Source organism: Otolemur garnettii, unplaced genomic scaffold, assembly GCF_000181295.1.
Source record: "Otolemur garnettii isolate 467f Iridium unplaced genomic scaffold, OtoGar3 scaffold00018, whole genome shotgun sequence".
Taxonomy (NCBI): domain Eukaryota; kingdom Metazoa; phylum Chordata; class Mammalia; order Primates; family Galagidae; genus Otolemur; species Otolemur garnettii.
In genome coordinates this window covers 22,951,499-22,967,210 of record NW_003852413.1, presented here as the reverse complement: position 1 = coordinate 22,967,210, position 15,712 = coordinate 22,951,499, and the positions used below count along the sequence as shown (strand labels likewise).

Genomic DNA, 15,712 nt, shown 5'->3' with positions numbered 1-15,712 from the left:
AGGGCAAAGGAGAACAAAGGGAAAGCAGGCCCAAGTGGCCAACCAAGAAACTAAAGCAGATTTACCTGCAGAAGATGGAGGAACTAAAACTGAGGAGAGTCCAGCTGCTGATGGGGCAGGAGAGAAAGAAGCTGTGTCCGGTTAACATCCCACACCATGGCTTAGCAGTGGTCCCTGTCCCCTTCCTGTACAATCCGGGGGAATATTTTTTATCAACTGTTTTGTAAATGCAAGTTTTTTAGTAGCTCTAGAAACATTTTTATGAAGGAGGGAATCCCATCTCATCCCATTTTTTAAGTGTAAATGCTTTTTGGTAAGAGGTGAAATCATTGGCTGGTTGTTTATTTTTTGGTACAACCAGAAGGTAGTGCAGGATGTTGAATTATTGTGTGTGTGTGGGGGGGTGGGGGTTGACTGTCCTGGGTGTGAGCTTAACATTCCATAGATGGAGGTTAGTTTTTATATCCTATAATACAGAGCATACTAAGTGGCCATATGGAGTCCCAGTCCTGCATTTAACGTCTTGAACATTTTAAATGACAAACATGTAAAATGTTGGTTTTTCCTAATGAAAACCACTCCCGTGATCATGGCTCCCCGTGTCAGAATTGTGTTCACTCTGTACCTTCTTTGGTTGTGGCACTCCTCTTTTCCTAGTAACTTTGTTAATGTGTGTGAAGACTGAGAATTTCGGTATGTAGCATACATGGTAATAAACTGTGACTTGGTGGCACTTACGTAACGGCTTATCAACATTTGAAGACGCTGGTCCTTGATGTCCTCTTAAGGAAAATTTGCCTCCAAATTTTAATCTGGAAAGTCTCTGGAATAACTTTTAAAAAGAATTATAATAATGGCTTCTTAGATTTGGGGTACGTATGTTAAGAATTGTGGACAAATGGAAATGTCTGGCCTGATGCTCGACACAGCCAATAAAATCTCAACTACAAAAGAAAAAAGTAAGTCATGGCGGAGGTCCTGTTGTAAGTAGGGATCAGTGCCCGCTTGCTGCGTGGACAACCTCTTTATTGTTGAGGACGAGTCTGAATACCAAACACACAGGATGTCTGCTGTTTTGCGTGAAACATGTATGGTGGTCTTTTTGCTTTTGTATTCATGGAGCCTTCCAAGTATTTATTTTTCACGCTTTTGTTCTTTTCCTAGGATGGATTCATAGGGTTAGGTGACGTGTTGATAAAATAATAAGACACCTAGGAAAAAAATATCATGCAGGGAATAATGGAGTCTCACGTCCATTGAAAAGTGACATCATCATATTGTGTGCCCTGAAGTTGTAGGTCAAATACACTTGTGTAGAAACGGAAGACAAAATCTTAAGGGAATAAGGACCACGCTGAATTTTCAATGCAGGAAAGTGTAATTTTATTTTAGTATAGAAAAACAGCAGGTTACGAAACAGTCACAGGGAAAGAAAGTCAGGAGAATGATGTTACCCACTGATAGTATGAAGGGTAAGATCTGATACTATATATGTGCTCCATGGAATAACCATCTTCTTAAACAACATGATCCAGCTCCTTATGGCAATGATGAGGCCCAGGCCAGTTGAACGACATCAAGCCAACTCCATGTGTCCTAATGTTGAGCACACACGAAGAGTCTGAATCAGTAAAGAAAGAGGTGATTCCAGGGCAGCGGGTTCAGCAGCAAGAGGAGGCACAGCACAGGGGCCGGGGGCAGGTGGAGATGACACAGGTTGGGCGATAGCAGGTGGTGTGGCAGGAGACTTGGCCACAGACTGGACGCAGGCAGCAGCAGGGGCGGCAGCAGGGGCGGCAGCAGCTGGGCTGACAGCACGTGGGCTGGCAGCACCTGGACACACAGCAGCTGGGGCGGCAGCAGGTGGGCTGGCAGCACAGGGACTGGCAGCACTGGGGCCTGCAGCAGCTGGACACACAAGAGCTGGGACGGCAGCAGGTGGTCCTGCAGCAGGTGGTCTGGCAGCAGCTGGGTTGGCAGCAGGTCTCTTGGCCACAGCTCTGGTCAGAGCAGACGGAGCCACAACAGGAACTGACCATGGTGTCAGAGAGTGGAGGTTCTGGGTGGGTTTCTAGGAGAGTAAGTTTCTTGAGTTTGGAGTCTCCTTGCCACAGGTCCCCTTTTATACCCAGCTGTGAGGCTTTTATGATTATGGAAAGACTATTTCCTTGTTTTTGTTTATGTGACACAAATACAGTTAATTAGTTATATCATTATATCTTTCTAGTAAAAACTCCCAATACATAATTATTTCCCTTTCTCAAGTTCTCACATGAATCACCTCATGTTTTCATGTTTTTCTTCCTTCAATTTCATGGTCACGTGATGTCAGTCCTGGGTATTATGTGACTTTGGAAGGTCACTGCCTTCTGTGCGTTTCACCTCGAAATGATCTTGAAAGAGCTTATGACAGAGCTCGGATTCCTGGTGGAGAAATGCGTGTCTCAGTCAGAGGGAAAGCTGGTCAGGAACAGGAAAGTAAGTTGCTGCTTTCGAGTGTGAGAAATGAGGAAGCTTATGACTCACTGTGTATATTCTGGGTGGTTATTGAGCTAACAAAGTTCCCAGGACATTCCAATCTGTGTTAATTCCCATCATCCTGGTACACCTTGAAACAATTATTAGTGGCTCAATGTTTTTAAGGAGCAAGGAGTCATGTGGGATTGATCTGTGTCTAACTTGAGAAATGTCCTCCAGGCTGAGATAATTGGGAGGATAATTTTTGACCTGCCTTTTGAAATATAAAAGTCTGTGAGTTCTGCTTTTTTGTCACTTTAGTTAGTGGTACCTTTTTCCTATACTCGGAGCTAAAATGTCTAGCATTTTTTATACTTTTACTTTCATGCCTAAGATGTGTTTTGGAAGCACTGAGGGGAATATAAACAAAAGCAATCAGTGGGACCTGGTTCTGTGTACCCTCAATGAATCCTCAGCAATACAAAAAAAAAAAGACACCCTCCTTGCCTTACGTGTCGGTACACAGAGGTTGCATCCGTGAAGGGTTTTTATAATCATGCGATTATATTTCTAAATAAAGGGTCTTTTTTTTTTTTTAAGAACAAATGACTTTCATGATATTCTCTCTGCCTGAGGGAGGGTAGGTTTCTTTTTTCTTTATGGTTTCAGGTTCATTGGGGGTATAATGAATCAGATTACATAGTTTACATTCATTAAGTAAAGCGCCTTTTATAATTATGTCCCACTCCAAAGATGTGTGCCATACACCCTAACATCGTGCCCATTAAGTAAGCGCCATTTTTCTCCATATCTTTCTTGGCCTCATGCAAAGCAGAATCCTCCCACAGCTCTTCCATTGTGCCATATCTATGGTCTGCATCGTCCGTTGCAAATATATTCTTCTATTGGCTCCTTCCAGAATACAAGCTCCATCAGGGCAGGCGCTATGCTTTATTCATCTTTGTAAAACGAGACCTGAAGTAGAATGAGTTTTGGATACAAGAGACATCTGTTTAATGAATGAAGATTTTGGTAAGGCTTCCAAGAGGCACACTCTGACCTTTGAGAATACAAGCCATGCAAATGGGTGGAGAGAAAGAGGATGCCAATGAAGGAGCACATGGCATAACCCCCTCTTATGATGATGAAGGAACATGCTAGAAAGTCTGTTTTGAGAAGCAATGAGAGATAAGTTGAGATTGTAAGAATGTGGGAGATATTGCCGGTAGCCTTGAATCCTTTAAGAAATAGTTGGGAGATATGAAAAGTCTTTGGATAGGAATGTAAGGCAATATATAAGTTATACACAATTTATTTTAATTTTTGATCTGCCTTTTGAAATTCCAAAACACTCTTGGGTTTTTGGGGAGAGATGGTGTTTAAAAGATTGGACGGAGGCAGGGTAAGGCATGAACTCTGAGCATCAGGCGATGGCAAGGAGCATAATAAAGATAATTTGTTATCTTTATTACAAAGTAACACATTCTTATTACAAAATACTAAAATTCTATAGAAAAGGAATCAGCAGAGACTTAGAATAAATTGAAAATAGAGGCATAAAAAGGGTTTTGGGTAGAAGTTATAGGCAATATCCCAATTTGACTGTTTACATACTCAAGTTTCAGTGTCTACAATTTATGCCCCCATGTCCTTAAAGCCAATAATTTGAAATCTTAAGGGATAAATAAATCAAAAAGAGTAAGTTGTGCCTAAAAAAGAAGACCCTAAAATAAAGAAGACATTTAGAAATATGGGAGAAACATTTACATCAAAAGGCTAGGATGGGGTATTTGGCATAATTGTGTACTACCTGTAACTGTTCTCCCAGGAACCTAAGCAAAATGAAACCACAATGGGTTATGGAATTCCTGTTCTTTCTTCCTTCTCCAGGCCCTGAATGTTGTGTGCTGAGCACTTTGCTGGATGTTGGAATAGCAATGTAACAACCAATGTGTTTTGCATTTGTTCTAGTGCTTCACACATGAGCTTATTTACCAGTCCCAACAATCCATTGTGATAAATTACATTATAATCCCCTTTTTGCAGATGAGGAAACTGAGGCCGAGGAAGGCTTAAAGCTGGTAAGTAGGGGAGCTATGATTTGATCCTAGCCAGCCAGACACTGGTTTCTTTGGGTTTTGTTTGTTTGTTTGTTTTCAGATTGATATAAGGTTATAAATGTTTAGGTTACATTGTTTTTATTTGTAAGGTTAAGTTCAAGTTGCAACTGAGCTCTTCACCCAGGGGGCGTGCCGAACACCCTCATATTGTGCATATTAGGTGAGATCGCACCAAATACCCCCCCTTCTCCCTGGTCCCCTCTCCCTTCCTCTCTTTCCCCTCTCACTAGACTATACTTATGTTTTTCTTTTGTGTGGGTGCAAAATTGTTTACATATTGGTTTCATATTAGTATTGAGTACATTGGATACTTTTTTTTCCTATTCTTGTGATTCTTTACTGAGAAGAATGTGTTTCAGTTCCATCCAGGTAAACACAAATGATGTAAAGTTTCCATCTTTTCTCATGAGTGAATAGTATTCCATGGTATACATTAACCAGTTTGTTAATCCATTCATGGGATGATGGCCACTTGGATTGACTTTATGTCTTGGAATTGTGAAGTGAGCTGCAATAAACAATCTAGTACAAAGGTCCTTGTGGTCAAATGATTTTTGTTCTTCTGGCTAGATACCTAGCAATGGGATTGTGAGATCAAATAGAAGGTCCACTTTTCGTTCTTTGAGAATTCTCCATACTTCTTTCCATAGAGGTTGTATTAGTTTGCAATTCTGTTAGCAATGCAAAAACGTTTCCTTCTCTCCACATCCACACCAGCATCTGCAGATTTGGGATTTTTTGATGTGAGCAAATCTCAGTGGAGTTAGATGATACCTCAGAGTGGTTTTTATTTGCATTTCTCTGTAAGTCTGTTTTAACCACACTGCCCTCCTGTTAAAACAGATGGGAAAGAAATTTTCTATACCCCCATGCTGGTTTTGATGCAAATTTGTTAATTTTTTTTTTCTTTTATGGCTTTCATATGTTGAAAGGCCTTTCCAGGGACATATTTACATGAGCATTGTCCCATAATTTCTGTTAATTTCCAAATTTCATGTTCTATATTTTTAATTATTTGATCCATTAGGAACTTATACCTAACAGGATATGGGGATTAAATGTTTTTTTAATCAGATATGACCATAGCTCAACCCCATTTATTACAATATGCATCTTTCCCCTCTGATTTAAAGTGTCATCTTTCACATACTAAATTCCTTTATTTTCAGTTCACTGATGATTTTTAATGCACTAACACCACAGTCATCAATGTGTGGCATCAACTTGATGTTGATGGTTTTTGAGTCTAAGTCTCCCTCGAGATTACTGCAATATGCAAGTGAACTCAAATATCTCTGTGGCATTATATTTATACTGAGTTCCTTGCCAGGAGAATGTAAATTACACCTGAAGGAACTCGGAAGTTAGCCTCGGAAAGAACACACTGGCTGAGTCTGCAGTGGCACATCGGTCTTGCTGGGTTTGCTGAGCTTTCTGTAAAGTTCTAACATAGCAGGGGAGTTCAGCTGAAGCAATCAGAGAAACCACTTTGTTTAATCGCCCACGGCCTACTGCTAACCTCCAGGAATGTCTTCCTGACATACAAGTTAGTCAGGACTGTTAAAAGGGAGCTGATGAGATTTAAAACTCTTGCTTCAGCACTTTCCTTAATCAGAGCACTTTCCTTAATCTCTTGTTGCCCTCCTGGAAGACTGTATTGCTTAGTGTTTACTACCAAGAAGGGCTCGAGGAATTCTGAAAATATATTTAGCATGGCCAAATAAAACTGAGTGATGGGCAGACCTAGGGGATGTTTCATTCACTTAAAATTCATTCCCGCTATGCACGTAGGGGAAGCTGATGCTATGGCAAAATAACCATCCTGGTGACAGTTTCCCATTTATAACTTTCCCTCTGCTTTAGTCTTCTCTACCACCCTGTCTCCAGAATCACTTTCCGAGCACCAAAACTCTCCCTGAAGCTAGTTGCCACACCTGAGCCTCTGCAAGTACTAATCCTGGGAATTTTCTCAAGCCGCCCTCTGGCCTTGTCACCCAATCATTACACAAGCCACCAGACCTGGGATCTCCGTTCCTTGTTATGCGCCCTGGACACTGAGCTTCCCCTGGCTGCTTTCCCTAAACTCCGTCTACACCCTTGCACACAGCCCCTTTATTGTGCAGATGCGGCCTGCCCGCTTATTCATCCCGTTCTTGTAAACACAGGAAATGACAAGCTTCGTCTATTTCAATACTGGAAGAAAAACAATAAAACTTATATCGTTAGATTTACTCTAACTAATAAAGCATAATGTTGAAACGAGAGCCTGTATCCTGTAATTAGCAGTTGTCCGTGAGGACCATATGAGCAGATAAAAGATTTGTTAATTCTGGTGTCTGAGATGGCAAGCCTGCACTCTGTGGAACAATTTAGAGTAAATAGGAAAGGATGAAGCTGAAAGTTTCTGCAAGACATTTCCATGATACACTAAGAAGGTAGCACCTGGCCTATGTTAACTTCTACTCCTGTTTTCTCTTGGTAACATAAAACTTTTTTTAAGTTTTAGAAATAACAGGGAACTCTCGGTTATACCTGTTACTTCGAAATAGGACACTGCCAGTAAATAGGACTGATATATAGAAATTTTGAATTTAAAATATTTTAATGTATTTTGGATTATGGAGCCAAACTTAGAAACTCATCTATTTGTGTTCAGTATGCTACATTGCACCTATCGTGATGTGTTTTCACAGAGAAGTGGGATCATACTTACCTGGCTTTGGTAATGAGAAAAATGAATCTCAAAGTAATGTCCTCTTCACGTTCTCATAAGTAAGACCCAGCAAAGTGACGAAAGCCCCAAATGGGGAGAGTACAACCATCAGGAGATGGAGAAATCTCGGTAACATTTCTGAGAAAGGATAAAAGGATATAGATGTTTCAGTCTAAAAATGATTTTGAGCATTTATTAGTCAAAAGATATAAAACCGTACGGCAGATTTACCACGGATGTCATACATTTGCAGAGATTTTAACTTAGAAGGTACACTTTGTATTCAGAAAGAGAGTTTCATGTGTAGAGAGAAGGGAAGAAAGGGGGAAAGGAAAGAAAGAAGGCAGGCGGGCAGGTGGCTTAGAAGGAAGGGAGAGAGGATGGAAGGAAGGAAAAAGGACTTGAGCTAGGTAGAGCGCTCGAAATTTACACAGCTAATGATGGAACAGTGAAAGTAGGAATAGAATCAGGTGAAATTTAGATGGCTTGACGATGCTCAGCTTGCTGGAGTTTATAAGGGACATGTGAGGTATATACCAAAACTTAATTTAGAGTTGTAGAGGACAGCGAAAAGAAATGTACAAGTTTTCTAGCTGTTCTGCAAAGAGAACACCAGGCTAAGATATTATTCTGGTGCAGGGTAGTGTTTCAACAATGATAACAATCAAAACTGCATTTGCTGAGAGCCTGTACTGTGCTATGTGCCAGGCCCTGAGATAAGCATACTACATGGATTATGTCTTCTAACCCTTGAAGAACATAATGTTTTATCCCTATTCACAGAAAAAAATTGAGGCCTAAAGAGGTAGAATAACTTGCCTCATGCTGCAGTACAAATGCTACAAGGAGACTTGATCCCCATACAGGTAACACGAATCAAGACCCCAGGCTGATAAGCTCGCCCTCCTACGTTTAAAGAAAGAATGCCCTTGTTGTGAAGTGACAGGTGAAGATAGACACACACACACACACACACACACACACACCCCAAATCAATAACAAATTAGATTTCAATACTGGGAAAATGGCTGTTTGATGGCTGCTTATTAATAACATGGAAGGAACATTATATGAGGTCACCATAATTAGAGTCCATGGGGAATGAAGACATCGCCTATCTAAAAACAGAGGCATTGAGCTCTGGATAAACACCTTTTAATGAATGTTTTCACATCTGCTATTTCCTAGAAGAACTAAATGCCAACTCTGAATGCCACATCAGAAGAGTTGGCAGGTTAGGAGTTGTTGTCTCCAGCCACTGTCTGCCCGCAGTGCATTTTGTATGTCCAGTGAGGACATGCAGTGTGATGAAGATTACAGGCAGCAGGCTCAGCAGCAAGAGGAGGCACAGCACAGGGGTCAGGGGCAGGTGCAGATGATGCAGATTGGGCAATAGCAGGTGGTGTGGTGGGAGACTCGGCCACAGACTGGACACAGGCAGCAGCAGGGGCTGCAGCAGCTGGACACACAGCAGCTGGGACAGCAGCAACTGGGCTGGCCGCATTGAAGCCTACAGCAGCTGAGGTGGCAGCAGGTGGTCCGGCAGCAGGTGGTCTGGCAGCATCTGGGCTGGTAGCAGGTCTCTTGGCCACCACTCTGGTCAGAGCAGATGGAGCCATAACAGGCGCTCACCACAGTGTCAGAGAGTGGAGTTCTGGGTGGGTTTCCAGGAGAATGAGGTTCTGGAACTTGAAGTCTCCTTGGGCCTCAGCCTCTTACATATTGCTCTGTTGCGTGAGGGTTTCGGGAGAGGCAGGCAGCTTCATCAAAGGTGTAAACTCGCTGCTGGAATTGTATGAGAAAGAGATAGACTACTCACTCTGATGGAAAGTAGCAAAGCTTTATTGTTCCTGACCATCTTTTATAGTTGGCTGGTCAAGTACACTTTATTAATTAACAAGCAAAGCATTCTTACTACTAATCTTTTCTAAAGTTAGTTCAACCTTCAAAGAGACACAAAGTTTGAAAACTCGAGACAGCTGCAAAAAGGAGTACATCTAGAGACTTGAGATTACCAAGAGGGGAGTAAAGCTTTGTAGTTTTACTATGCACTCATTGTATTGCAGAAAGCAGGCTCCTGTTTCTATGCAACCTGGAGGCCACACTGTTTCACGATAAGCGCATATACACCCATCAACCTCTAGGCTGTGTCTCTGCAGGAAGGCTTTTAACCCTTTCCTTGCAGGCTTAACAGCCACATAGCCAGAGTTACTGAAGGTGGGTTTTTGGGTCCAGACCCTTCAGACCCTGCCATGGGGTCCGAGGTAACCAGGTCTTCGACAGAGTTGCATTCCACAAAAGTCTGTCTGCCTGCTTCTGGAGTTTAAAGTGAGCACACAGTATGTGGGGTTTTATCCCACATTGCTCCATTTTCCTGTTACCAACACCTTTTCCTCATTTGTGTTTACAAAACAGCCAGGTTACACAAGTGTATTTGTTGATTTAATGGCTTACACTTGTTAGAAACACAGTTTTCTTCTCCAGATGTAATAGTTTCTCTCTCACCTCCCTTTTCTCCTGATTCACACCTTGACAGCATCTCCTAGACCACGTTTCCTTCCTCTACCTCTGCAGAGGGCTCTCGTGGGACCCTCCTCATGTGCAGTTACATTTCTTACTCCCCTCCCACCCCTACGGGGATGGGGTTGGATAATCATTCTCCTGGGTAAGCATTTCTTCCAGTGAGCATGGGAGGAAAACCTACCAGCTTATTGGGCTCCTGGCCTGGGACAAGAGGAAAGGGCCTGTTCTGTGGCTCAAGTTTGAGAATGGAGGAAGGAGTCAGTTCTATGTGTGTGACCTTGGTGACCTCTGCACTGTTACCATGGTTTTCCCTGGATGTTTCAAACTTTGGGTAATGTTCTACATCATGGGTCTGATTCATGTTCTGCCTAAAACTCTGGAAGGCAGCTTCCCGGTATAGTTGGGGTAACTACAAGATCCTCACTTTCTTCTGTTGCTGCTTTGCTGTCTTGTACGGTTTTAGTATGTCGCTACTGCTGTTCACTTAGTGTCCGGAAGACATAGCTTCATTTGTGTTCCTTACTTCATTCTATTTTTTGAATGTGTAAAACTGTCCCTTATCATCAGGCACCTGTGTGTATTTATTTTATTTTACTGTTTTACATTTTCAAGCAAGTGTACACTTACATACGGCTGTGACAAATAGTCCCGGGAAAACCTGTCTACCCTCCACCCGGGCTACCTACTGGTAACATCTGTGTAATAATTTCAAGGATACATCCACTGCCTATGCTATCTTCTATGATGTTCTAAATTAAGTAAAGGCTCAAGTTCAGTGAAGGATTTTTTTATCATTTATTTTTAAGATGGATGCATAATATTATGTGTATTTACCATGTACAACATAATATTTTGAAGTCTATAAACATTGTGGAGTGGTGAAGTTGAGCTAATTAACAAATGCATCACCTCACATAGTTACCATTTCTGTGGTGAGATGATTTAATAGTCATTCTCTTAGCATTTTTCAAGAATACGATATATACAATGTATCATCATTAGCTATAACCACCCTGCAGCAGCAGCAGACCTCTTACGTGTCTTCCTCCTGTCTAACTGTTCATGCATCTTTGGACCAACATCTCCTGTGGCTCCTCCTCCCTAAACACCCCTGCCTCTGGTAACCTTCATTCTATGCTCTACTTCTGTGATAAATGTTTTTCTGGATTCCACACAGAAATTAAAATCATGTGGTGTTTGTCTTTCTGTGCCTGGCTTATTTCACTTATACAACATCCTCACGTTTCATCCCTGTTGTCATAATTTTCCTCCTTTTTATGGCTAGTATTTGGAGTATATTATGGAGTATTATTTCGTTGTATATCCGCATTACATTTTCTTGGTCTACTCATCCACTGATGAGCAATTCCATCGTTTCCATATCTTGGCTGTTGGGAATAGTGTTGCAATAATTATAGGAGTACAGGTAATCCTCAGCATCCTGATTTCATTTCCTTCAACTATATGCTGTACCCAAAAGTTGATTGCTGGATCTTATGACAATCCTAGTTTTAATTTTTTAATGAATTTATATGTTGTTTTCCATGATGGCTGTACTAAGTTACATTCCCAACAACTGTGTGCATCCAATTTTTAAAAAGTACAAAAGACTAAAGAGACATTTATCAACATACAAGGCCGAGAGGTCTTTTTTCCACATCCTCATCAGTACTTGTTCTCTTTCACCTTTTTAACAATATCCATTCTGATAGGAGTGAGCTGATATTCCTTTGTGGTTTTAATTTGCAATTCTGTGATGATTAATGATTTTTTCCTATACCTCTCGGCCTTGTATGTTGATAGATGTCTCTTTAGTCTTTTGTACATTTTAAAAATTGGATTATTTGCTTTCTTGCCATTGAGCTTCCATATATTGGATGTTAATCCTTATGAGATGGATGCTTTATAAATATTTTTTCCCTTTCCTTAAATTATCTCTATACTCTTTTGATTGTTTCCTTTGCGGTGTAGAAGCTTTTTAGTTTGTTGTAATCTTATTTGTCTAATTTTCCTTTGGTTGCTTGTGTCTTTGAGGTTGTATATAAAACACCATTCCCAAGAATGCCATGAACCTTTTCATATAGGTGTTCTTCTAGTAGTTTTATTGTTTTTAATTTTACATTTTAATCCTTAATCCATTCTGAGGTGAGTTCTGTGTACGGTGAGAGATAGGAATTCAATTTCGTCCTTCTGTGTGTGGATCTCTAGTTTTCCTAACACCATTTATTGAAGAGACTATCCTTTCCTCATTGTGTATTATTGGCCTATTTGTTGAAAATCAGTTGGCTGCAAATGTGTGGATTTATTTCTGGGTTTGCTAGTCCAGTCCATTCATCTAGCCAGTACAATGCTATTTTGGTTACTGTATCTTTGCTGTGCATTTTGAAGTCATTTTTAGCTTTATTCTTAATGCCCAAGTTTGCTTTGGGAGTTCAGGGTCTTTTGTGATTTCATACAGATTTTAAAGTTGTTTTCTATATTTTGGTTAAGAATTTCATAGGCATTTTGATAGGGATGACTTCAATCTGTAGATTGCTTTGGGTAGGCAGAATCCCTGTTCAGGAATTCTTTTCCATTTCTTTGTATCTTCTTCAATTTCTTTCATCAATGCCTTATAATTTTCTTTATTTTATCTTACTGAGACAGAGTCATATTCTGTCACCCTGGGTAGAGTGCCATGGTATCATGATAGTGAACAGCAACCTCAAACTCTTGGCACCCATCATAAAAGCTGGCTAGGCTTTTTTTTTTTTTTTCTATTTTTAGTAATGAAAGGATCTCACTCTTGCTCAGACTGGTCTTGAACTCCTGAGCTCAAGTGAACTACCTGCCTCAGCCTCCCAGAGTGCTAGGATTACAAGTGTGAGCCACCATGCCTGGCCAATGTTTTATAGTTTTAAATGTAGAGATATTCCTTTGTTAAATTTGTTTCTAAGTATTTTATCTTTGTAACTATTATAGTAATGAAGTATGAAAATGATCCTGAAAATATAGTCCTTTTGTGATTATTATAAATGATAATTGTTTTCTTGATTACTTTTTCAAATAGTTTGATATTAGTGTATACAATTGATTTTTGTATGTCTGTTTTGTATGAGACAACTCTGCTGAGTTTGGTTTCTCACAGTTTCTTGCTGGAGTCTTCAGAGTTTGTTATATATAAGATCATATTGTCTGCAAACAATGTACCTTCTTTTTTTCCAATTTGGAGTCTTCAGAGTTTGTTATATATAATATCATATTGTCTGCAAATAATTTACCTTCCTTTTTTCCAATTTAGATGTTCTTATTTGTTTCTTTGGCCTACCGTATGGCTAGGATCTCCAGTACAATGTTCAGTGCAAGTGGTGACAGTGGACATCATTTTCGTGGTACAGATATTAAAAGAAAAGCTTTCAGCTTTTCCCCCATTCAGTCTCCTGTTAGCTGTGAGTTTGTTATATGTGGCCCTTATTATGTTGATTTGCTACAAGTTTTTATCATGAAGAGATGTTGAAGTTTGCCAGATGTTTCTTCTGCATCTACTGAACTGATCATATGCTGTTTGTACTTCATTCTGTTAAATGCGATGTATCCTGTTTATTGACTTATGTATGTTGAACCACATTTGTATCCCTGGGATGAATCCCACTTGATCAAGGTGAATGATCTTTTTAGTGTGCTGTTGAAATGATGTTTGCCAGCATTTCCTTGAGGGATTTTTCATCTGTCTTCAAAGGAGCACTAATTTTCTTCATAGACCCGTAACTTTCTTTTCTATTGTTGCAGACAATATGATCTTATATATAAAGACCCATGGTGTCTTTATTTGGCTTCAGTAAAGAGTAGTACTGGTACCATAAATGAAGTTTGGAAATGTTCCCTCATTCTCAATGTTTTTGGAAGGGTTTGATAAGGATTGGCAGTAATTCTCCTTTAAATGTTTGGTAGAATTCACCGGTGACACCATCTTCTATTGGGCTTTCCTTTGTTAGAAGGTTATTTATTTTGCTTCATCTTCTAACTCATTCTGGTGTATTCAGATGTTCTATTTTTCATGATTCAGCTGCAGTAGGTTGTTTGTTTCTAGCAATTCTTCTATTCCTTCTAAGTTATTCAAAAATAAGACACACACATGTGCATGTAAACTGGTAAAATCTGAGCAAGTTCTGTGAATTCCAAAAATATCAATTCCTGAGGTCTAACCTGTCCCATTATAGTCCTATAAGAGTGACCACTGGGGAAAACTGGGTAAAGGGTACACCAGACTTTGCTGTATTTTTTCCTTCAACTTCCTGGGAATCTACAGTTTTAAAAAATATACAATTGAGGCTATTTTAAAAGGGAACATGCTTTTATTAGTCTACCAGCCCCCATTTTCTCTTTGCATTTTTAAGACAACCTTAACAAACTGGTATTGTCATTCTTAATTTATAGAAAAGCAATCTTTGGTTGAGAGAGTTTATGTAATTGACCAAGATCATAGTGTGTATCCAGCACAGTCAGAAACCAGCTCCACTTCTCACTTGGTGCAAGTCCACAAGGTGCCCTTTATCCTGAACTTCCTCTACTGTGTCAGTTTAAAGCTGTTCCTGGAATGCAGTTTATTGAGTACTTTCTTTGTGATGGCCATTGAAAACTATAGCTCTCACATCACATGTGTTAGGGTCAAAGATGCCTCTCTTTAGACATTTTCCTGTTTCTGCTGTGACACTGAATTCAGTTTTTTTTTTAATTTTTCCTTCTTCAGATTCATCTATGGAAACCTTGTCATGACTTTTACTTCCTCTAGATAGTCAAGTTTGATCATCTTCTCAGCGTTCCACCAGGGCCAACCTCACTGGGGCCAATCCGTGGGCCTCACCAAACCATCCAATTGGTAGTAGCGACGGGCAGGGTCTACAAAGGGCAGGGACTTAATCAACGCAAGCTTATGACCTGCACTTACTGGGAATTCCTCGTTCATGGGGAATAATTGCAATCCCTGATCCCCATCATGAATGGGGTTCAACGGGTTACCAGTGCCTGCATGCTGAGCCAGTCATTGAAGCCCCAGACATCTAAGGGCATCACAGGCCTGTTATTGCTCAATCTTGGGTGGCTTAACACCACTTGTCCTTCTTAGAAGTTGGGGGGTGAATTCAGGTTTTGATAACAATGTCACTGGAGAAGACCAATTTAATGTTTCCATTGTGTGTTCTCCTGAAAACATGAGCTCTAGTGTTGTGCAGAAAAGAGACAGGAACATTTTGTTAATAATGAGAAATGACCAATTTGGGTGCATTTGGATGCTAAGAACTTTTATTTGGCAACATTGAGCAATAATTCCACATGACAATGGATTCTACTGAAAATGTTATAAAAATATCTATGAAGAGAACATTTGAAGACTCCTGTATTTTGAATCAGAACTAGGAATACTAAAGCAATTTGATGCAGAATCTGGCTGTAAATACTGATTTGCTATAATAATGAAATATACCTACAGAATAGAGAAAATACTAATATAGAAACCAGGGTTTTGCAAATTCATCCATGGGTCTGTTTGTTAAGTCCATAGCCCCAGGAAGTTCATGTCTTCAGTGACTAGATCCTCTCTAACTAGACTAAAGGAAGGGTCATGAAAGTTCATGGATCTGGAGCAGGACACTCAGCAGCAAGAGGTGGTCTGGCAGGTGGAACAACAACAGATTGTTCTATAGCAGGTCCCTAGCAGCAGCTGGGGCGGCAGCAGGTGGTCCTGCAGCAGGTGGTTTGGCAGCAGCTGGGCTTACAGCACAGGGACTGGCAGCACTGGGGCCTGCAGCAGCTGGACACACAGCAGCTGGGACGGCAGCAGGTGGTCCTGCAGCAGGTGGTTTGGCAGCAGCTGGGGCGGCAGCAGATGGGCTTACAGCACAGGGACTGGCAGCACTGGGGC

At 40.6% G+C, this 15,712-nt stretch overlaps 2 protein-coding genes across 3 annotated transcripts in view; both read right to left on the bottom strand.

Annotated features, from left to right (window-relative positions):
* Nucleotides 1–1,661: 1,661 nt before the first annotated feature.
* On the bottom strand, nt 1,662–9,829 carry LOC105886669 (keratin-associated protein 4-5-like). Its single transcript, XM_012802967.2, has 3 exons — nt 9,819–9,829; nt 8,726–8,944; nt 1,662–2,031 (listed from the first exon to the last, which is right to left on the bottom strand). The coding sequence occupies exons 1-3, from the start codon at nt 9,827–9,829 to the stop codon at nt 1,662–1,664; spliced, it is 600 nt and encodes a 199-aa protein (XP_012658421.2).
* A 5,672-nt stretch (nt 9,830–15,501) lies between these two features.
* LOC100943429 (keratin-associated protein 4-12) overlaps nt 15,502–15,712 on the bottom strand; it is a 561-nt gene continuing 350 nt past the window's right edge. Inside the window, exons 2-3 of one of the 2 annotated variants that reach the window (XM_012802966.1) lie at nt 15,587–15,705; nt 15,502–15,556 (exon numbers count right to left, since the gene is read on the bottom strand). In XM_012802966.1, coding sequence (XP_012658420.1) covers nt 15,502–15,556; nt 15,587–15,705 — 174 coding nt within the window. Of the gene's footprint in view, nt 15,706–15,712 lie in introns of both variants that reach the window. The other variant, XM_012802965.1, reaches the window with a different exon arrangement.